The sequence below is a fragment of the Osmerus mordax genome, chromosome 7, assembly GCF_038355195.1.
Source record: "Osmerus mordax isolate fOsmMor3 chromosome 7, fOsmMor3.pri, whole genome shotgun sequence".
NCBI lineage: Eukaryota > Metazoa > Chordata > Actinopteri > Osmeriformes > Osmeridae > Osmerus > Osmerus mordax.
The window spans coordinates 4,824,931-4,844,337 of NC_090056.1; the positions used below are offsets into that span (position 1 = coordinate 4,824,931).

General features: G+C 44.8%; 1 protein-coding gene across 3 annotated transcripts; it reads left to right on the forward strand.

Annotated features, from left to right (window-relative positions):
- Positions 1 to 199: 199 nt before the first annotated feature.
- Positions 200 to 17,578, forward strand: slc9a8 (solute carrier family 9 member 8). Of its 3 annotated transcripts, XM_067240704.1 has the most exons (16): positions 200 to 523; positions 1,444 to 1,625; positions 2,578 to 2,658; positions 3,897 to 3,955; positions 8,105 to 8,188; positions 8,518 to 8,619; positions 8,933 to 8,967; positions 9,385 to 9,528; positions 11,940 to 12,075; positions 12,321 to 12,426; positions 12,579 to 12,695; positions 12,879 to 12,961; positions 13,373 to 13,484; positions 13,793 to 14,013; positions 15,390 to 15,536; positions 16,415 to 17,578. In XM_067240704.1, the coding sequence occupies exons 1-16, from the start codon at positions 294 to 296 to the stop codon at positions 16,526 to 16,528; spliced, it is 1,953 nt and encodes a 650-aa protein (XP_067096805.1). In that variant the 5' UTR covers positions 200 to 293; the 3' UTR covers positions 16,529 to 17,578. The 3 variants fall into 3 exon arrangements, with proteins under 3 accessions (XP_067096805.1, XP_067096803.1, XP_067096804.1); XM_067240702.1 differs by having other exon boundaries at positions 15,390 to 17,578; XM_067240703.1 differs by having other exon boundaries at positions 1,447 to 1,625; positions 15,390 to 17,578.
- The last annotated feature ends 1,829 nt before the right edge of the window (positions 17,579 to 19,407 follow it).

A 19,407-nucleotide genomic window follows, 5' to 3' on the forward strand; every position in this document is an offset into this window, starting at 1 on the left:
TTGTTGGCATGGCATATCTGTGTCAATACAATTATAAATCAAATCGAGTTGGTATTCATAATATAGTTAATTGCCTAGTACATTTGTCATTTAAACGTCGTGGGATTTGTTTTGTTGTTATACCAGGAGGCGAGATGTCACCAAGAAAACTACAAATCCCAAAAGTTCAACATTCAGGAAGAGAAACTGTACGTGTTGTACTGACCCACGTTAAAATTGGATACAGTCGACATGGACTTTTTCGTATTTTCTGTTACTGAATAATTGCACTGCAGTGTAAAAGCACAGTTTTAATGATGAAAGGCATGAAGTTTACATTTGCGATTTGCCTTCTGGTGATGTTTTTGAATGTGTGCGCGGCGGACAATGATGAGAAAGAGTCGCTGGAAGTGCATGAGCAAGACGTCGCTGCAGCAAATCAAGATCAGATCGTCTTTACACCTAGTATTAATAAAAATGCACAATTAGACGATGACGATATATCTGCTGCCCACCAGAACCTGGGAGATGGACTGTTTACCAGGTAAGGACACGCTCGTGCAAACTTGTTTCGTCGTGCTCCATGTTTACAAGTGTCCTGGAAGTGACAGCTGTCAAATCATCTATTCTCAATTTGGGACCTTCAGTCATCTGCCTGCTGTCATCGTGGTCATGAATGAATCCTAGTTAATGTGAGGATTGTAATATAATTTTAGGATGCAAAATTAATGTGTTTTAATTGTGGTTGAATTGTAATCTCCTTTGTTCATTGTTAAGGAACATCCTGGGACTAGCTTACATTTAACAGAAAAGGACTTAGGTTAAGAGGGGCTGAATTATTTAGGGGAACGTTTGTTTGAGGGGGTAGCCTGACCAGGGAGGGAAATCTAGAGACGCAAAGTTTGGGTGGCTTGAGTTTTTGGGAATGTGTTAAAGGTAAGACCTGTTTCCTGTTAAGACATCCATTGTGGAGAAGAGTGTGTTCAATGTTTATACAGATTGATTGTTGTTTACAATGACCAGATGCTGTGAGTCTATATAAGACATGGTCTGTTGTGGGATCCTTATCACTCAGCTGAACAACATTTATGTTTCGTGTCTTCCAGTATATTTGTTACAGAGTGCTCTGATAAGTACTTTTATTATATAACCTTCTCACCGAAGCAAATTACTTGTTTGTGTACACAGGCGAACAAACCTGATTCTGATTCTGAACTAACCGAAACGGTCACATATATTATCATCATAACCACTCAAGACTAATCTGATAACGCTGTTATCACTGGTGGCGTTGCACTGTCTTGTAAACACAGACAGTGTCTCGGCACAGCTCTGTATAATAGGACCTACAGTTAGAACGGTGCACACGTAGTCCTTGAATACATGATAAACTTAGCCTGTTATTTGCATACATAAAAGTGTCTGCTGAATGAACAAATGTAAATGTAACTCATTCTAATGAAGCAGGTTGAATGACACAGAGACTTCTGGAAATGACACCCACCGTGCCACCACTCCGGTTGTCAAGGTGACGACCCCGGTGCCCCCAAGCCCTAAGCCCATCCTCCCTGTGCAGACGGGGGTCAAGGCCCAGGAAGAGGAGCAGTCCAGCGGCATGACCATATTCTTCAGCCTGCTGGTCATCGGTGGGTAGCTTTAGGACTGTTCTCCATCACATGTCACCACTTAAGAGCCACTGTCCATCCATTAGCCGGTATTGGAGGGAAGGAAAGGAAATGGAGGGGCAAAGAGAAGGATGTGGCTGCACTTTAGCTAACAAGAAGGACATGTCTCCTGGGACCTTCTCTGACCCTAAGGCACTCTCAGAAACCAGCACCAGAAAACTGCCTATTGTGGTTCAGTTTTAGTTGCGTTGGAATTATTCATGTAGAAATTAGGATTTAGAACTGTATAGGATTTATGTTATACCACTAAGAAACAGATAAGAAGCTCATAACCGGGAATTCCACTTCCCTAGTGCTGTTTACAAATGACAAATAAACCGAAAGCTACAAGTTGAAGGCTAGTCTGGCTCTTCCATGCCTTTTCAACCTCGATCCTGGAAAGCTACACTTCTGTACGCTCCAACACCAGTTGGGACTAGCCCGATTCAGTTCACTTCTCAACTATTATTTGAATCAGATGTGCAAGATTAGAGTTGGGGCAAGTCAGTGGCCCAGTCAGTGGTCTGCATCCTAATATTCATCCTCTTTAGTATGCCAAAAAAGGTATTGTATATCCCTATACATAGTATAGTCTTACTGAATGCCATTACCAGGATGTTTTAGTACATCTGGTAGCATTTTGCTACCAGATGTAGCAGATGTACCATATGTTTAGTTTGTGAGTCAGCAAACTGAAGTGACCCACAATTGCTACATCACTTCCTGCTTTATGTGAATTACCCGTTCATGAGAACGCTCCAGATACACTGTGTGACCAATAGATTAGAACAATAGTGTTTTTGAGTGATTCAGTGTGTGTGTGTGTGTGTGTGTGTGTGAGAGAGGTATGTGTGTGTGTGTGTGTGTGTGTGTGTGTGTGTGTGAGAGGTGTTGTTTTCGCTTACTCACTTGGGGGGTGTGTTCTGTCTTTCAGGTATCTGCATCATATTGGTGCACCTGCTCATCAAATTTAAACTGCATTTCCTTCCAGAGAGTGTGGCTGTGGTGTCCTTAGGTGAGTATTGCTTTAATCAGCCTTGGGGTTGACTAAAGACAATGTTTACACATCCATTGTACATGTTTTTCCTGATTGCCTTATCCTTCCCTTATTTCTAGACTCTCAGAAACGGTTAGGGTTAGGTAACCCCACTTTCACACAGTGAGTGTTGCGTATATGGGGCAGTTGTGAGAAAATAAGCAATGCAGTGTTTATTATCTTGGAATTGGTGTCATACAGTTTTCAGGTGAATGTTTCAGTTTCAAGTTTCACTGGCCCAAAGCCTACAGCCTCTATAGCTTCTACACTTACACACACACACACACGTGCGTGTGCACACACACACACACACATCCAGACATCCATCTTGACCCCATGACCTTTTCTGTTTCCTCTTCTGTGCATAATGCATCAAAGACTGCTCTCTTGTCTGGGGTTGGGAGTGCAGGCTTAACCGGCCCTCTGCCCAGAAGAGATAACTCTCCTCCTCACTTGTTATTCAGGAAGCAGACTCCCTCCCTCCCCCTCCCTCCCTCCCTCCCTCCCTCCCTCCCTCCCTCCCTCCCTCCCTCCCTCCCTCCCTCCCTCCCTCCCTCCCTCCCTCCCTCCCTCCCTCCCTCCCTCCCTCCCTCCCTCCCTCCCTCCCTCCCTCCCTCCCTCCCTCCCTCCCTCCCTTCACCCTTCCTCTCTCGTCCTCTCCTTCGCTCTCTGCCTCCCCTCTGTCTTCCACCTCTCTCTTGCCCTCGCCTGACCTTTAACTAGCTCGCGTTCCCCAATAAATTGTTGGCTTTTCTTCCAATCCACCTCCCTCCGTCCCTTTATCCACATCCCCCATGCTATCTCTCTCTCCCTCTCTCTCACTTTGACCTTTTCAAGCCTTTTCGCTTTTCTTCTCCCTTTAATTAAAACCTTTTTTTGTTGTCATGGAATAGGAGAGCCAGCTTCTTTCACCCTTTACCCAAGGGGACTCACCATAGTGGGTGACATTACTAAGACAATAGCTTCTTTGTCTTTCAAGTGTATCATTTCCCATCTCAGAAATACAACAGTTGGCAAAGCCAACACAAAGCGATGTGCCCTGGAATCACCACCCAATCTGTGTTGTCCAGCATATTTCCTTTTGTGTTGTCCGTTGCAAATACATGAACATGAGGCATGGCAACCAAGGATAGGGATAAACTTTATTTTTCTTTTTTCTTTTCTTTTTTGTGATGACGGTGATTTCAGTTTCTGTGTGGATCTTCTGTCCTGTACAGGCATTCTCATGGGAGGCTTCATCAAGATCATTGAGTTTCAGGAGCTCGCCAACTGGAAGGTACAGTACTGTGTTCACTCTGGTACTTTCCAGAATAGTACATGGACAGGAGTTGGCCTAACAAACGCTCGGGACCCATTTCACACTGAATCCAGCCCCTCTGTTAGTGTAACACAATCTGTAACCTGAGAAGAACTTCCCAGGCCTACACAGGCAGTAGACACACCTGTAGGCATATTGTTAATGTGGCCCGATGCGTAATAGCAACAGAAATGAACGGTCTTTCACTTTTCAGTTTCTCTTGTTTTTCTCTGTTTCGTTTTTTTCATCGCTCGCGCTCTCTCTCTCTCTCTCTCTCTCTCTCTCTCTCTCTCTCTCTCTCTCTCTCTCTCGCCTTTCTGTCCCTCAGCCATCCTTTAGTTCTCACAGCCTTTAATTAACATTCCTATTCCGCTGCCAGTGAGGGGACAGGGGGGAAGAGAGACAGGTTGTGTCAGGGTTTCCTGCACACAGGGGCCATTGTCCCAGAGACCCGGGACCCCAGGGTGGTGCTGAGTCATCTGGCCCAGTAATCAGAGCCCCTCTGCCCCCTTTTAACCCTAGCCTGTGTCCACTGGCCCCTTGTTCTTTATCGTCCAAAAGCTCTTATCTTCCAGCGTGTGTGCGTTTGTGTGCTTGTGTTGCTATGAACATAGCAGTACCAGCTCAGTCCTTATTCACAGGGATTCATTGTGTTTGAGTGATTGGCACAAGTAGCCTCAGTGCCCGGGCGATGTTCCTGCATGGATAAGTGTATATGATTGAAAGTCTCCACCTGTCCTTATGCCATTGGCAACGTTTGGTTTCTGTGCAGACTTTGTACAGTAATCTGTTCTTCTACTGGGACAGTTTGTGGTTGACTTATTGGTCACATTGGTTTCCTGTGAAATTGCCAACGGAATTCTGGAGAATGCCATTCAGTCCAATTGAGTGTTTTCTCTCAAAGCATGTTCTCCTTTGTTCCTTTGTTGTGTTTACATTTGTAGATTAGAGGGATTTTCACAAGCTTTAACCTTTTTCCCCCAACCCTTCCATTTAAACAGCATTTGTAGTTGTGTGTATTTCTAACTTCTGCCTCTCTCCCCTGAAGGTTAGCTGCTAAAGCTAGTAGACTGAGTCAGTGGACCTAGCAGTCAGGAATAGCCTGGAAATGGTGCTAATTGCTAACCACCCAGCCCTCACACAAGCCCCAGGGCTATGACATCCTGTTGTCCTTGGCTTGCCTCTCTCTCCTTCCCCCTCCCACCTCTATCTTCAATAATAGTCACTGTAGCTCTTTCTTCTTGTGCCGCGTTCCTAGCACCCACCCCTGCCCCTGGTCTATTTGTTTCCTTCTTCCCTCCATTCCTCTATCCCATTTCATCTCATTTCTCCTATGTGCACTGACACAGTTGGCTGATCAGCTTCATATGTGAAGTGGGGTGGGCGTGAACATGCTTTCACTTGAAGGCGCGGAGGGAAAACAGATGTATGAGGTTTTGCCTACATCATTTGGTTACAGGCGTAAGAGGCAAGGCGTCAAAACAAGAAAAGCGAAGGACAAGAGTCCTTGTTCCATCTCGTGCCTTTGAAGCTCTGAGGTCACTCTTCCGGTTTTACTTGTCACTGTAGGAAGTCAATTCCCAGAATTGCCACTGCTTTCTCTTGAAAAGGATGATTAAGGGTGAATTTAATTGAGGTTTCAGGGAACTGTTGCCTTTGTCTTAAAGTCACTACACTCTGACTCAACTCTGAGCGTACAGGGACCTCTTCCTCCTGCCTCATCTAATAGGAGCCCCCCTGTGTATCTTCTCTCTCTCTCTCTCTCGCTCTCTCTCGCTCTCTCTCTCTCTCTCTCTCTCTCTTTCTCTCTCCCCCTCTCATTCATTTACATTGTCTCTCCTTTTTCTTGTCAATTCACTTTCAGGTGCTTTAGTGGCATGACCAAAATAATGTGAATTGCTAAAGCTTTGACATAAACAAATTTGATGAGATGTTTTCAGGCCCTTCCGCTTTTAATACCTTTAGTTTGGACCGGTTTCGATGTCAGAAAAAGTCAGTCAGTGTGTTGTGCAGTGTGCATGAATCTGGACTTGAGTGAGCCTCACCTTTTGGATAATTACACATCTGCTCGCTACATGCTCATGCATGCAGAAATACCATTCATGTCAGAGGGAATTCGAGCATGGTTGTCTGATTTCCTGTGTCTGAGGGAGAAATTTTTTTTGGATGACCTTTTACCTCTTCCGCTGCCTCGCACCAATGGCTAGAGGTCACATGATTTAGCTCAGGGGTGTCAAACCCTGGTCCCAGAGGGCTGCTGTCCTGCATGTTTTAGATGTTTCCCTTCTCCAACACACTTGATTCAATTAAATGTGTTGTTATAACGACCATTCATTCGAATCAGGTGAGCTGGATCAGGGAAACATCTAAAACATGCAGGACAGCGGCCCTCGAGGACCAGGGTTTGACACCCCTGATTTTTAGCTGATGACTGGAAAAGGGTTCCTGGTAATAGTTTATCTAAAGCCTGCAAGCACCAGTATTCAAGATCCCAGGCTAGCCTACAGCCTACCCTGAGCCTTAGATACTCTTATCTTTTAGAAAGTGAACCTGCTGAATAAAAGCAACTCTTGGTGCTTTTTGCCTGTGTTCATAAGGTGTTATCCCTTAGCCTGGTCCTAACCAGTCTCTCGTACATTTCATTTGTACAGAGAGTCTGGGATTGCTCCATTGATAATCGTTAACTTCCTTGAAGGCGGATACTCTGTTGAAGTCTAAGACTATTGGATCTGCCCAGAGCCACTCTGGATCTGCCATAACCAATCGATAGCGTTCGCCTTAGCCAACTCCTTCACCACTAACGGAGCTAGCTGGAAAATCAAACATTTCCCCAACCCCGTGGGGAGGAGGGCCACAACATCATGGCCACCAAGAAAACAAACAAGATTGTTGACTGGCCTGGGTAAAATAATGTAACATGAGACACAGGCCTGCCCTCCTCTATCTCTGGAGGATGACTGATATGATGTCAGTCTCAAACAGGGCCCAGAAATAGTCCTGTCATCCACATGGGCATGTGAGTCAAACACACAGACACACATATTCTCACAATAGTTGTATAGGAGTGGAGAAACGGTCACTATTTACCAAATAGGCCAAGGTGTATGACACATATAATCATGTAAATATATGCACATAGGATATTTCATTTCCAGTGCAATAGTCATACAATAGACACACATACATACATACATACATGTATACATAAATGCACACACACGCACACACACACAGTAACATACTGTAGGGTGCAACAGAGCGTAACGCTGTGGCACATGATGCCTATGCCATGTTCTGGAACTTAGCCAGTTGAACTGAGGGGCAACAATCATGCCATTATGTTTCGAATATGATCAGAAATGGAAGATAACTGGAGAGTACTGTGTGCACGATGAGACCAAGTGTTCCATGTAAATATGATATGGTAATTATGTGTGCACTGCATCTCACTAACGTAGGTTTGGAAGAGTGTTTTAGGCATGTGTACTGTACATTGTGAGTCAAGCTTTAGTTTGAAACTCTACCTACTTGAAGTTCGAGGAGCACCAAGTGTTTTTCTTTATTTTTTTTTAGCTTTTTGAATACAGCAGAAGGATGCAGTTTCTGTTGTTTCTTGTTCCAGCCAATTAGGGACAAGAATAAAAGCTCATCTCAACTTAGACTTTCTAGCCACACGTACGGAGGAATCGCCCTTGAAAAAGTATATAGAAAAGGGTTAGTTATAGTAACGATATGAATTTGGTGGCGCATCCATTGCCTATAACCTATAGGCAGAGTGGTTCCTAAATTACACTGTCATTTCGTGTTGTGGGAAAGATTCCATATGCTAATGACGCCAAGCGTGTTCCTTTTCTTCTGGCCTCACTGAAGAAGGAACCACCAGGGGCATGTGAGGAACACACTTTGCCTCTTGTTACCACACAGTCCGCCTGCCAGTCATCAGGACCCACGTCCCTCATTCTATCAGAAATGAAAAAAACAACTGTCAAAGAAGGATTTCTCATTCAGGACCATTTATGTTTCCGCTGATTTATGTCTGTAACTACCTTGCAGGCCATGTAGAACATAGGACAGGCACTGTGTTGGCCTTATTTGACCAGTGTTTATTTGTCGCATCTGATTTGACAGGAAGAGGAAATGTTTCGACCAAATATGTTCTTCCTGCTGCTCCTGCCACCCATCATCTTTGAGTCTGGATACTCACTGCACAAGGTGTGTATGTTTGTTTGGGTGTGTTTTGGTTGCTAATGGAACATTGTTCAAACATTGCTCTGTACATAGATTGTGGTGGTTATGACATTCCCTGTCATACATTATCATTCCTATCATTAAAACTAGGCATCGTCCTACATCCGGTATTATTTTATGTGAGAAATTCGGTTTGCTTTCATTGACAGAGATGGACACATTCATCTTGTAAATGGGCTTGATGGTGAAACCACGCTCTAGTAAATGGTTGTTGATTAATTTTTGGACTTAATGCTAAACTGCAGATGTGTTGCCGTGTTTAATGAAGATCGTTATGCGTGTGTGGGGGTCAGGGGAACTTTTTCCAGAACATTGGCTCCATCACCTTGTTTGCTGTTATTGGCACAGCCATCTCGGCCTTCATCGTGGGAGGTGGAATCTACTTCCTGGGACAGGTGAGGGTTCTGCTTGTCATGCAACATGACACAGCAGAAACTCGAACTAGAAATTCTGAGAACACAAGCACCTCATTAAGAATTTATGTTTTTGGTAGCATTTGTTCATTGAAACGTAGTAGTTTTATCATTGCGAAGTGTTGCAGGTCAACAAATTTAAATGAGTTCTCCTTTGGATGTGCAACATAGTGTTGCACAAAATGTGGCGTTTGATGTTTTGCAAACCGGAACATTGCACAGCAATATGGTATTACTGTTGCTCAGGAAAACAGGACTGTTGATTCTCCCAACCGTCTTCCTGTCGTTATCACAGGCTGATGTCATCTACAAGATGAGCATGACAGACAGGTGAGTTGGATCTGACTAACTTCCCACCGTACTGTACAGAGTGGAGAAGATTCACTCAGGCAGTTGGTGAGTGTATTTGTAACCCCAAGGTTAAGGTTAAGGATTGCACATTTACACAGTTACACTAACTTGACTGGCGTAATGCCTAACCATAGCTCCATCCACAGAGAAAACCACCAAGTTGCATTTTCCGTAAGGAAGTATTTCTCTTAATATGGTCTGTTAAGTCTCTTAACTGTCAACCACAATCTCTTCTCTTCATCCCTTCCCCCCCCCTCTCTCTCTCTCTCTCTCTTACTCTCTCTCTCTCTCTCTCTCTCTCTCTCTCTTACTCTCTCCCTCTCTCTCTCTTACTCTCTCTCTCTCCCTCCCTCCCTCTTACTCTCTCTCTCACTCTCTCTCTCTCTCTATCTGCAGTTTTGCTTTTGGTTCCCTCATCTCAGCCGTGGACCCCGTGGCAACCATCGCCATCTTCAACGCTCTCAATGTTGACCCTGTGCTCAACATGCTGGTGTTTGGAGAGAGCATCCTTAACGACGCTGTGTCCATCGTGCTCACCAAGTACGCCGTCCTCTCTGGAACACTCCGCCTGGTGTTCCACCCTTGTGTCATCCACGGAATGATGTGATTAGTTTCGGTTCAAGTCAGGGCGACTGCAGTGTAAGGGGGACATGCGGAACAACATGCACACACGCATTCTTGTTAAGGTCAGCTGAGCTCCGATGATGTTCAGTAATGTAAAATATTGTCTCCTGTCTGCTTTAAGATAATGGCACACCAGGACCAAAAAAAAACGAGTGACACATATTTCCCAGAACCCTTCCTTAAACACATACCAGAGGAACAAACAGACCGTAGAAACAAAGTTCATCAGTCAAGTGTAAAAGATAAGGGTCTTATGATGGGGAACTTGTGTGTGCTGTAAATGATGTTCAGTAACATGATGTGAAGTGTTTACTTTATTGTCCTAATGAGAGAGATTCACAGACACACACGCACCCACACACAGACACACTCGTTCTTGACAGACTGGTTCTGTGGCAGCTCGGCTGTTATTGGTTCCATATATTTGTTGTATCTGTCCTCCTCTCCTCTAATCTCTCAATCTCACCTGACTCTCTTTCTCTCTCCCCCCCCCCCCCCCTCTTTTTCATTCTGTGTTTCCTCTCTTGTCTCCATGCATGTCACGCCCAGGCTAATGTGTGTGTAGTGATCTCACATGTCACCTCGTCCCGGAAGAGTAAATGAACCCATGAATTATAGATAGGAGTTTACTGGGTGTTGCTCAGCCGGTTAGCACCATAACCGGAGCCCCTTTCCTGGAAAGCCACACTTTGTCTTCTCGCATTACATGACGTGCTAATATGGCACATGCCAGAGCCCAACCTGCAGAGCAGTGTTGCGACCCTGCCATGCAGAGATAACCACACCACACTCTGATCCAACCCACAGGAGGCAGGCCAGGTAATAATGAATTATTTAGGAGTGATCTGCCAGGTATTTGATATTGACAATATTTGCGTCCGGGGAGGGCCCAGCCGGTCCCCAGCTCGTATGAGTAATTAGGCTGCTAGATTTAGACGTCACATAGGTTACCCGGGTCGGTTGGAGGCCGGAATTTGCTAATGGTTCTTGGTGATCCCTGTGCGGCAGTTTAATTTCCTCAATCAAAGCAGACAGTGGTGGCTGTTTCTGATGAGTCTGTGTTTTTAACTGACTCCCTGCAAGGGGAAACACCGTACTGAAACCCAGTTTCAGTACAGGTGAAAAAGGTTTTGCACCCTCTGTGTCACACATAGACATTTTGTCAACTTTTGATTTTGAACTGTTATTTGCATGCAGAGATATTTCAAACCGAATCAATGGTGGATTCATGAATCAATTCATGATTCATTTCACTGATGTTTTGACATAGAACAAAGTGGTACCAAAGCGCCATTGCTCCTTCCTAAAGTCAATCCGTAGCCTGACTACTCGAACCCTCCATGTGCCGAAGTTAAAAGGAAACATCACAAAAGTTGATCCTGTGTGCTTAACGGGTCGTTGATTTTCACATTGACAATGCATGTGATGACCTGTCTGTGTCTGGGGCTAAACCCTCTTCAAGTAATCCAGGTTTAAGCGCGGAGTAAAAGCATAAGTAACCATCCCACCTTGACATAGCTCCTGACGTCTACATTAAAGGCAGGGTACACAGGTTTTTGCAAACCTAGCAATTTAGAATTTCAACCTAAATATTCCACCCCCTTCCTTTAAAAGCCACTTGACCAAAACGCATGAACGTGCTGCCTGATAACTGCCTGATGGTAGACAGACAGACAAGTAGCCTGTCTAATCATTGCATTTGGTCCAAATGCCGTCTAATCATTAGTGCCGGTCCGACATTAATGATTGATTGTGTTGATTACAGTCCTGCGATACCCACAGATATCGGATTGATTTCATTTTACTGTTGAACCTTTAGATTTTTTTGGTTGCTATCAGCATGTGAAGTTTATTTCAGCAAACAAGACAAAAAGTGTTTCTCAACAACATTGTCTACTCTGCTTTTAACTAAACACTCAATCAGTCAAATCAGTAGCTGTTTTATAAGGCGTGTACTAGCATTGGAATCAAACCGGTGATCAAATAGGAAATGCATACTGTCAAGTGTGCGTCGTGATATGTTTCCTTGTCTGTGTTTTAACACCGAGAGGAACTGTCCTAGATGTGCTGTAGTGTCGCACCATTCTAATGTAGGTGATGCTGGCCTGCTTTTTATCATGTTTGTTCTAATTTGTAAGTACCTGTGCATGCACACACACACACACACACATACTGTACACACGCACACGAGAACAGGTGACCAACCAGCCAATGGAGCGACACTGCACTCTAGTGCAAGATGGAGGTAGCACATAGTGAGACAGTTCGATCAACTGTACATGTGCTTACACTGCAAGACCCTCAAGTCTCTCCTTTCTCCCCTGAAGCACTGCAGAGGGATTTGCCCGTTCAGATAACTTGGCCACGGGCTGGGAGACGTTTGTGCAGGCGCTAGGATACTTCCTCAAGATGTTCTTCGGTTCTGCTGCCCTCGGAACCCTCACAGGACTCATCTCCGCCATCGTATCCTCCTTGTGGCCGTGTTGAACCTTCCTAGAAAGTTCCAGTACAGATGTGTGGTTATCAGGAGTTTAGGCTTATGTAGACTGCTGTGTATGAAATCATTCTCAAAATAACAGGGCGCACTCGCCAGAGATAAGTAGAAAACAAACTTTAATATGAGAGCTCTCCTGTACCTCCATAATGAGAGAGAGAGAGATATTCCTGTGTGGTTGTTAGCGGTTAGCCTACCTTAACTATTTCCCCAGTCTCTTAAGCACTTTGACCTAAGGAAGACTCCGTCTCTGGAGTTTGGAATGATGATCATCTTTGCCTACCTGCCCTACGGACTCGCTGAGGGGATCAAACTGTCTGGTGGGTTTGTCACACACGCACACTCGCGCGCGCACACACACAAATGCCATGTCCCCAAGGAAACACCGTACACAACAACACACCCGGTTAGGAACAAGTCCTCACGTTCAGTCCTCCCTTGCTGACTTCTCTCCTTTCCCCTCTCCTTGCAGGTATCATGTCCATCCTCTTTTCAGGGATTGTGATGTCGCACTACACACATCACAACCTGTCTCCCATCACCCAGATCCTGATGCAGCAAACCCTCCGCTCTGTGGCCTTTATGTGTGGTCAGTATCCCACACAGTCTCACATACTATTATGCTCATATTTTACTTCCACATTTTCAAAAACACCCCAAGTATCCTCTAAACTGCCTGTATTCTGAAGCCTGCATTGTTGTGTTTCTGTCTCTCTCTTTCTCTCTCTATTTTTATCTTTCTCTATATATTTCTTTCTCTCTTTCATTACAGAGACATGTGTGTTTGCCTTCTTGGGCCTCTCCATTTTTAGTTTTCCTCACAAGTTTGAGCTGTCCTTTGTTGTCTGGTGCATAGTAAGTACATTTCATCTGTCATTTTTTCTCAAGCTTCTGGCAAAGGCTTGTGAATTTGGAAAACAACTACAATACGAGGAAAAGCTGTTATCACGTAGTCGTCTTTCCCAAATGTCCAGAGATTGTAAAGATGAACACCACAGAAGTCTCAAAAAAGGCATTATGCTTTTTGCCTTGCAAACCTGCCCAAACACAGTTCCATTTATTCACTAGACCAGCAGTGTAACCAAAACAAACAGCTGTGTGTTCATAACGTTCATGTTCTGTCATTGCAACTTTGAAGTTGACATTTTATACACAAATTAAGACGGCTGGATTTGTTTAAGGGACTGTCATGACAACAACAACATTTAGTGTTGTATTCGTGCATTCCGTATGTGAGTTAATGTCCCTGTCCTTGACCCTGTGTAGGTCCTGGTGCTGCTGGGTCGGGCTGTGAACATCTTCCCTCTCTCCTTCATGCTCAACTTCTTCCGAGACCACAAGATCACGCCCAAGATGATGTTTATCATGTGGTTCAGTGGTAAGAACAGGTTTCTGGGAGTTTCTGGGATTTGCTGGAGTGATGATGGCCAAAACAGAGACAAGTTTCCATGACGCATTAAAATAAAGTGGTTTTGAAGGGCAATATTCATCCTCTGATACGTGACTTCACAGTTGTGTCTCTCTTCTGATCCCGTGTGTTATATATTTTGCCGTTCACGTTTCTCTCCAGCAATCTCAAGGACTTGACCAGAGTCACTGGACCAAATACTGTCTTACCTGTCTAGCTGACTCGCTCTCTCTCCTCTCCATCCCTCCATATTCTCGGCCACTCCGCCTTTCTGTCAGGCCTGCGAGGTGCCATTCCCTATGCCCTGAGCCTCCACTTGGGCCTGGAGCCCATTGAAAAGCGGCAGTTGATTGGCACCACCACTATCGTCATCGTCCTCTTCACGATCCTCCTCATGGGAGGCGGGACCATGCCCCTTATCCGCATCATGGACATTGAGGAGAGCCAATCGCGGCGCAAAAGCAAGAAAGACATCAACCTCAGCAAGACGGAGAAAATGGTGAGAGAGAAACGTTTGGACGGCGAGGTCCTCTCGCTCTGCACAACCTCCTCTCTGCTTTCACTCTTCCCATTATCCTTTCGTCTTTCCCTCTCTCTCTGTCTCCCTCTCTATTGTCTTTCCAAATCCTTGCCATGCATCTCCCCGTGCTTTCCATATGAGAGGCAAATCAAAGGGTTTACTTTTGCTTGCATCAGACACAACTCGAGAGGTGCGTGTGTGTGTGTGTGTGTGTGGGGGGGGGGGGGGGGGATTATTAGGCCAACAGTTTTTATGAACACACATACCTATGCGTGATACTACCTGCTCATGCTTGCCATTTTTGAACTTGTACAAAGTTTATGGACACACAGACGAGACCCCTCGACATCGAGGACCTGCTGGTAGTTTCACTCTGGTAGTTGTAAAAGTTTTGTGACACGCAGAGCTATTTCTGCATAGACTCTGTCTGGCTGTCTGAGGGGTGTTTAGGCTGTGTTGCACACTCAAGCCAATTTATTTCCCCTTCATTCATTTGAAGGAAATGGGAGGGTTCGGGTTACAGGTAGGAACAGCTAAAGATGAAGACATACAACAGCAGCCATTACTATGGAAATATATGAAGCAACAGCTTTGGAATATAACAATGTCTGTATAAATACTGTAAACATCTGATGGTATGCATTGCTGGGTCAGATGTAGGATAGATATACTGCATACTAGACGAGTATACTGCAAATAAATAAGGATATAATCATATAATATGTTGAGAAAACTGTGTAATGTGACATCGTGTGAACCAGTGCACCAGGTTCAGATGAATTTAAGGCGTGACAAAACCTTCAGAATTCAGCGACTTCTTTATCTTAAAAACGCTTCTCTAGACACACAGGCATGTACAGTTTTCCTGTAGATGAGGATATTTTGTGTGGTCTTCTTGGAAGAGCTCTGTGAGGTAGCTCCGATCTTCCTGAAGAATGATGCTCCTTTGACAACCCTCAGTCAGATCCATGTGTGTGTGCCTGTCTGTGTGTGTGTTTGCATGTGTGTGTATCTGCAGGGGGGGGGGAGGAGAGAGAGAGAGAGAGAGAGAGAGAGAGAACCGAATGTCTTTGATGTGTTCCAAACTTAGAGTTGCAGACAACAGTCTACAGAAAAACCTCATCTGTCTCTTGTCCTCTTTCCCCCTTTGTTGTTGTGATCTTTCTCTCTTTCTGTCCCGGCTCCCCCTCCTCCTCCTCCTCCAATTCCCTTTGCCCTCCCTCCCTGTTTGTGGTTCAATCTCATCCTACCCCGTACTGTGCCCTGTCGATTCCCATCCAACCTCGGCTGTCTCCCGCTTTCGTTTCTCTTCTGGTTGCCTCCTCCCCACCCTCCTCCCCTCCCCCTCTCCCCAGGGCAACGCCATCGAGTCAGAGCACCTGTCGGAGCTGACGGAGGAGGAGTACGAGGCGCACATCTACCAGAGGCAGGACCTGAAGGGCTTCATGTGGCTGGATGCCAAGTACCTCAACCCCTTCTTCACCCGCCGCCTCACCCAGGAGGTACGGCGCGGCGTGCGGGAGCCCCTCGCATGTCGCGCGCCACCACACACCACCTCGTCTTCCACTCGCGGGGGAAAGTCTCTGCGTTCCACTTTCAATCGTTGCCTTTCGGATTCCCGATCCTTTACCGCCGTTCCCTTTGCGCCGCTTTGGCAAGTGTGCGTGTATGTGCTTTGTCGAAAACCGGTCTCAAAGGCCGCGACGAGACAGAGACCACACAGAACGTTTAGTGAATAACTTATCACATGACTAAAGAAAAGTATTAGATACGAGGAGGTGGTGTCCGTCCGCTGGTTAGCGGTGTCGGTGGAACGGGTAGTCAAAGTTTAACATTACAGGGTGCATTAACGAATGTTAAAAAGCCCCAGCTAAACAAGAGCTGATGAGAGAGGTCTCCATGTGGGATGAGGAACAGCAGCTATGAGGACACACCGGGCCCAGGTGTAGCGGTCAACAGTGATGACCTCCTGATCTCTGCCCAACATCCTGGGTGGAGACCTTCACTGTGCGTTTGAACAGTGACCACACACCACTAGCAGGTGTGATACAATCTCTGACACACTAGAATACAACAACTATAGGCTTCTTTTTTTTTCATACTATGCAGTAAGCACAAAAACTTATTTTTCATAAAATTCGCTAGTGGTATGGCAATATTTGAAATTTTGGTACTACCATCAACAAATAAATTGCCTAATTTGCTTAAAGGGAAAACGGGCTACCTTTTTATGTGTATAGCACACAAACCTTCACACTGGCCCACCAGCTATGGGGGAGGGAGGAAGGCATTTTCCTGACAGACAGGGAACGGCTTCCTGTTCTACGGTCCCAAACCTCACGACATAGGGACTAAAATGCATACAACTTGGTTGTTTCAGGACCTCCTGCACGGTCGAATCCAGATGAAGACACTGACCAATAAATGGTACGAGGAAGTCCGACAGGGTCCGTCGGGATCGGAGGACGACGAAGATGAAGCCGAGCTCCTCTGAAGACGGTCGGACCAGCACAGCCACCGGCGGGCTCAGCGTGTGCATCTGGGACCAGACAAAAAGTTTCAGAAGAGGACCACTGTACTTTCTCTGTGTGTGGAAGAGTGACCAGACACCACAAGTGCCCACACTGAAATGTACCACTTCACTTGACCGTACACCACTACCATGACCACCCCAGCCCACTACACAGAAACAGAGAGTTTCTCCTGAGCCAACCAGGGGCCTTCACAGAATATGGAGTGGCTTGGGAACCACTGAATCTGGAATAGAAGCTGCTCTTGTGCCATGTAATAACACTGCAACTAGCTACTTGTTTGGGAGAGGGGAACTGGTGATCCCCTGTCCTGCGCTGTCACAAGATCATTTTAATTTGAAGGGAGACCCCTGCTCCATCAGGAGCGTTGTGCTTCATGTGTGATAGAACTGATCTGGTGCTGGTTCACGACATGCTTTAATGGCAGGGCTTAGCGTTCTTTGCACCATGTAGCTCCTTAGTTCGAAAATGTTTTGTTTTGAAGGAAATATTACTAAAATATTGAGAAAGATATTTCTCTAGTGAGGCAATATTAAAGCACTTTCAATCGAAGTTTCAAATTTTTTTGTGCCTCTGCAAATACTTTTTACTATACTATACTATTTAGGAATTATCTCTGTAAAGTCTACAAATGGATTTGTTAGGGTCTTTGACACGTTATAATGTGAACCACAGGGAATGCCACCAATGAATGTGGGGATGAGGGGAAAATTTCCTTTTTTTGTGTCTATTTATCTTATTTTATATTTATCAATTACATGATTGATATGTTGCTGGGATAACGGCTTTTATACTGTCACAGTTGTTGAATGATGTTGGTGTAAGTTTATGTTTCATTGGTAAAACATTAAATTGTTTAAGGGTACCAAATTGGCCATTACGTTCTTTGATGTAGAGCTTAGGATGAAATCCGTGTTGTACCATCGTTGATGTTCACATGCTGAAGAATACTTGGAGTAAAGGAAACCGAAAAATGACATGCCAGTGTTTGGGATTGGCAACACCACTCTGTAAATTCCACTGCTATACATTGTAGCATAAATTCACTTTAAGATAAAAAAAAAAAGCTGATATTTGGACAGTTTGAGTTGCATTTGTTTGTCTTCCATTTAGTACTTCCCTATATGTATTAGCGGCCTGGTTTTGATGCATAGCTACATTGACATACATCTAACACCACCATTTATGATCTCAGTTTGCATTCAGACAACTAGATGTGCTAATATCTCCTATCAATTTTCCTTCGGGTCTCATGTCCATGGCAGTACAAGACTGAACAACATGTTATATCAACCCATGAGTGATCTCGCATGTCACTTGCATGTATTCATTTAGCCGACCCTCTTCTCCAAAGCGAGTGAACCCACAAGACTGTTGACGCAGCAGAGCAGGAGTGGAACCAGCAGGGGGTGTGGGACTCCTACCAGAGATTGTAGCATAGCCGGCACAGCATCGCAGGAGGGACCTTTACTTCCTCAGGCGAAGCAGGATTCAAACCCCTGATATAGTGAGCACAAGGAACGCTACAGAAATACCTCCTCACTGTGAGCCTGATGTTCGGGGACATTCATGTTGGGGAACCATTCCATTCCAGCTTGTCGTAAAGATTCCCTTGGGTTGGGGTATAACTCGTGCAGTCTGTCCATGTCCAGATGCTGATACTTGGAACCATTCTGAGATTAGATGTTCAGTAGACATGAAGGGATGCACATGGTCAGCAACTATATTCAGAATGCTTTGGCGTTCAGTCATTGCTCAGTTCGTATCAAGGGACCTTACGTGTGCCAGGAAGACCGTTACACCACTGGCAGCAGCTGGTACTGTTTACACCAGGATGGGTCCATGTGGACTGCCTTCATGACGCAGCAGGAACCAGGTTTGGTTGGTCTCTATACATCAAGCCAAGGCCATGACTCACTGTCGAGGAGCAATTCATTTAGCTAAACAGGGAACCTAATAAACCGGCTGCTAAATATATATGTATCAACTTGTAAACAGACAGGTGTTTCATCTAAGCCTGCTCCCCTCTCCTGCTCCCTCCCCTTCTGCATCAATTTCAATAACATGTGGTGCTACAAGGGAAGGGAATTAATTAGGCAGATGGAGTACAAAAGTTAGAAGCCAAAGTTTGGATTTATTCAAATTACTTTTGGTTAAACATATTTTATAGAAGGGAGATGTCTGTCTCCGCCCCAACCTCCTAACATAGCACATTTTATCCAAAAAAGGACAACAGTGAGATTGGTAATTGCATTTATCTGAACTTTGTACAAACAACCTGCAAATTACATTTTCAATATTCTAGTATTTATATAATATTCCAAAACATAATTAGCCCCATTATTACATTATACAGCATTTCCTGAAAAATAATGTTAACCTAATTTGCATGTATGTATTAGCATCTTAAAGTAGTTGTGATGCAATTATAATCTTAGCAGAACTAAAACTGATCATGCAGAAAATAAGAACGTTTTAATTGATTATAGAAACATCTGGACATTATTATTATTCTGAACTGAAAAGTAGGATTAGATCAAGTTGTCTGAATGAGCTGTAGCCAGCAGGGGTCTCTTTATATCCACAGCTAACCCCAGCTGGAGCCAGACACACTGTTCAACACAGAGAAAAGCAAGAATCCATCACCAAACTCAAAAGTTCTGGAACATGTCTCTCACTGTACTACCCATACTGCTTCTACCATTCAGTTTCACAGATTCAGGATAGGCCAGTTTTGCAAACCGAGCAATTTCAGCTTGAGTTTAAAAGGAGTCAAACCAAAATATCCCACCCCCTCTCTTCAAAGCCACTCCTCCAAAACACATAAAGGCGCTACTTGACT

Coding starts and splice junctions, on each gene's coding strand:
- slc9a8 (XM_067240702.1), top strand. CDS start 294: ATGATGAAAGGCATGAAGTTTACATTTGCGATTTGCCTTCTGGTGATG. Junction 1,626..2,577: donor CTTCAGCCTGCTGGTCATCG/GTGGGTAGCTTT, acceptor TCTGTCTTTCAG/GTATCTGCATCATATTGGTG. Junction 2,659..3,896: donor TGTGGCTGTGGTGTCCTTAG/GTGAGTATTGCT, acceptor TGTCCTGTACAG/GCATTCTCATGGGAGGCTTC.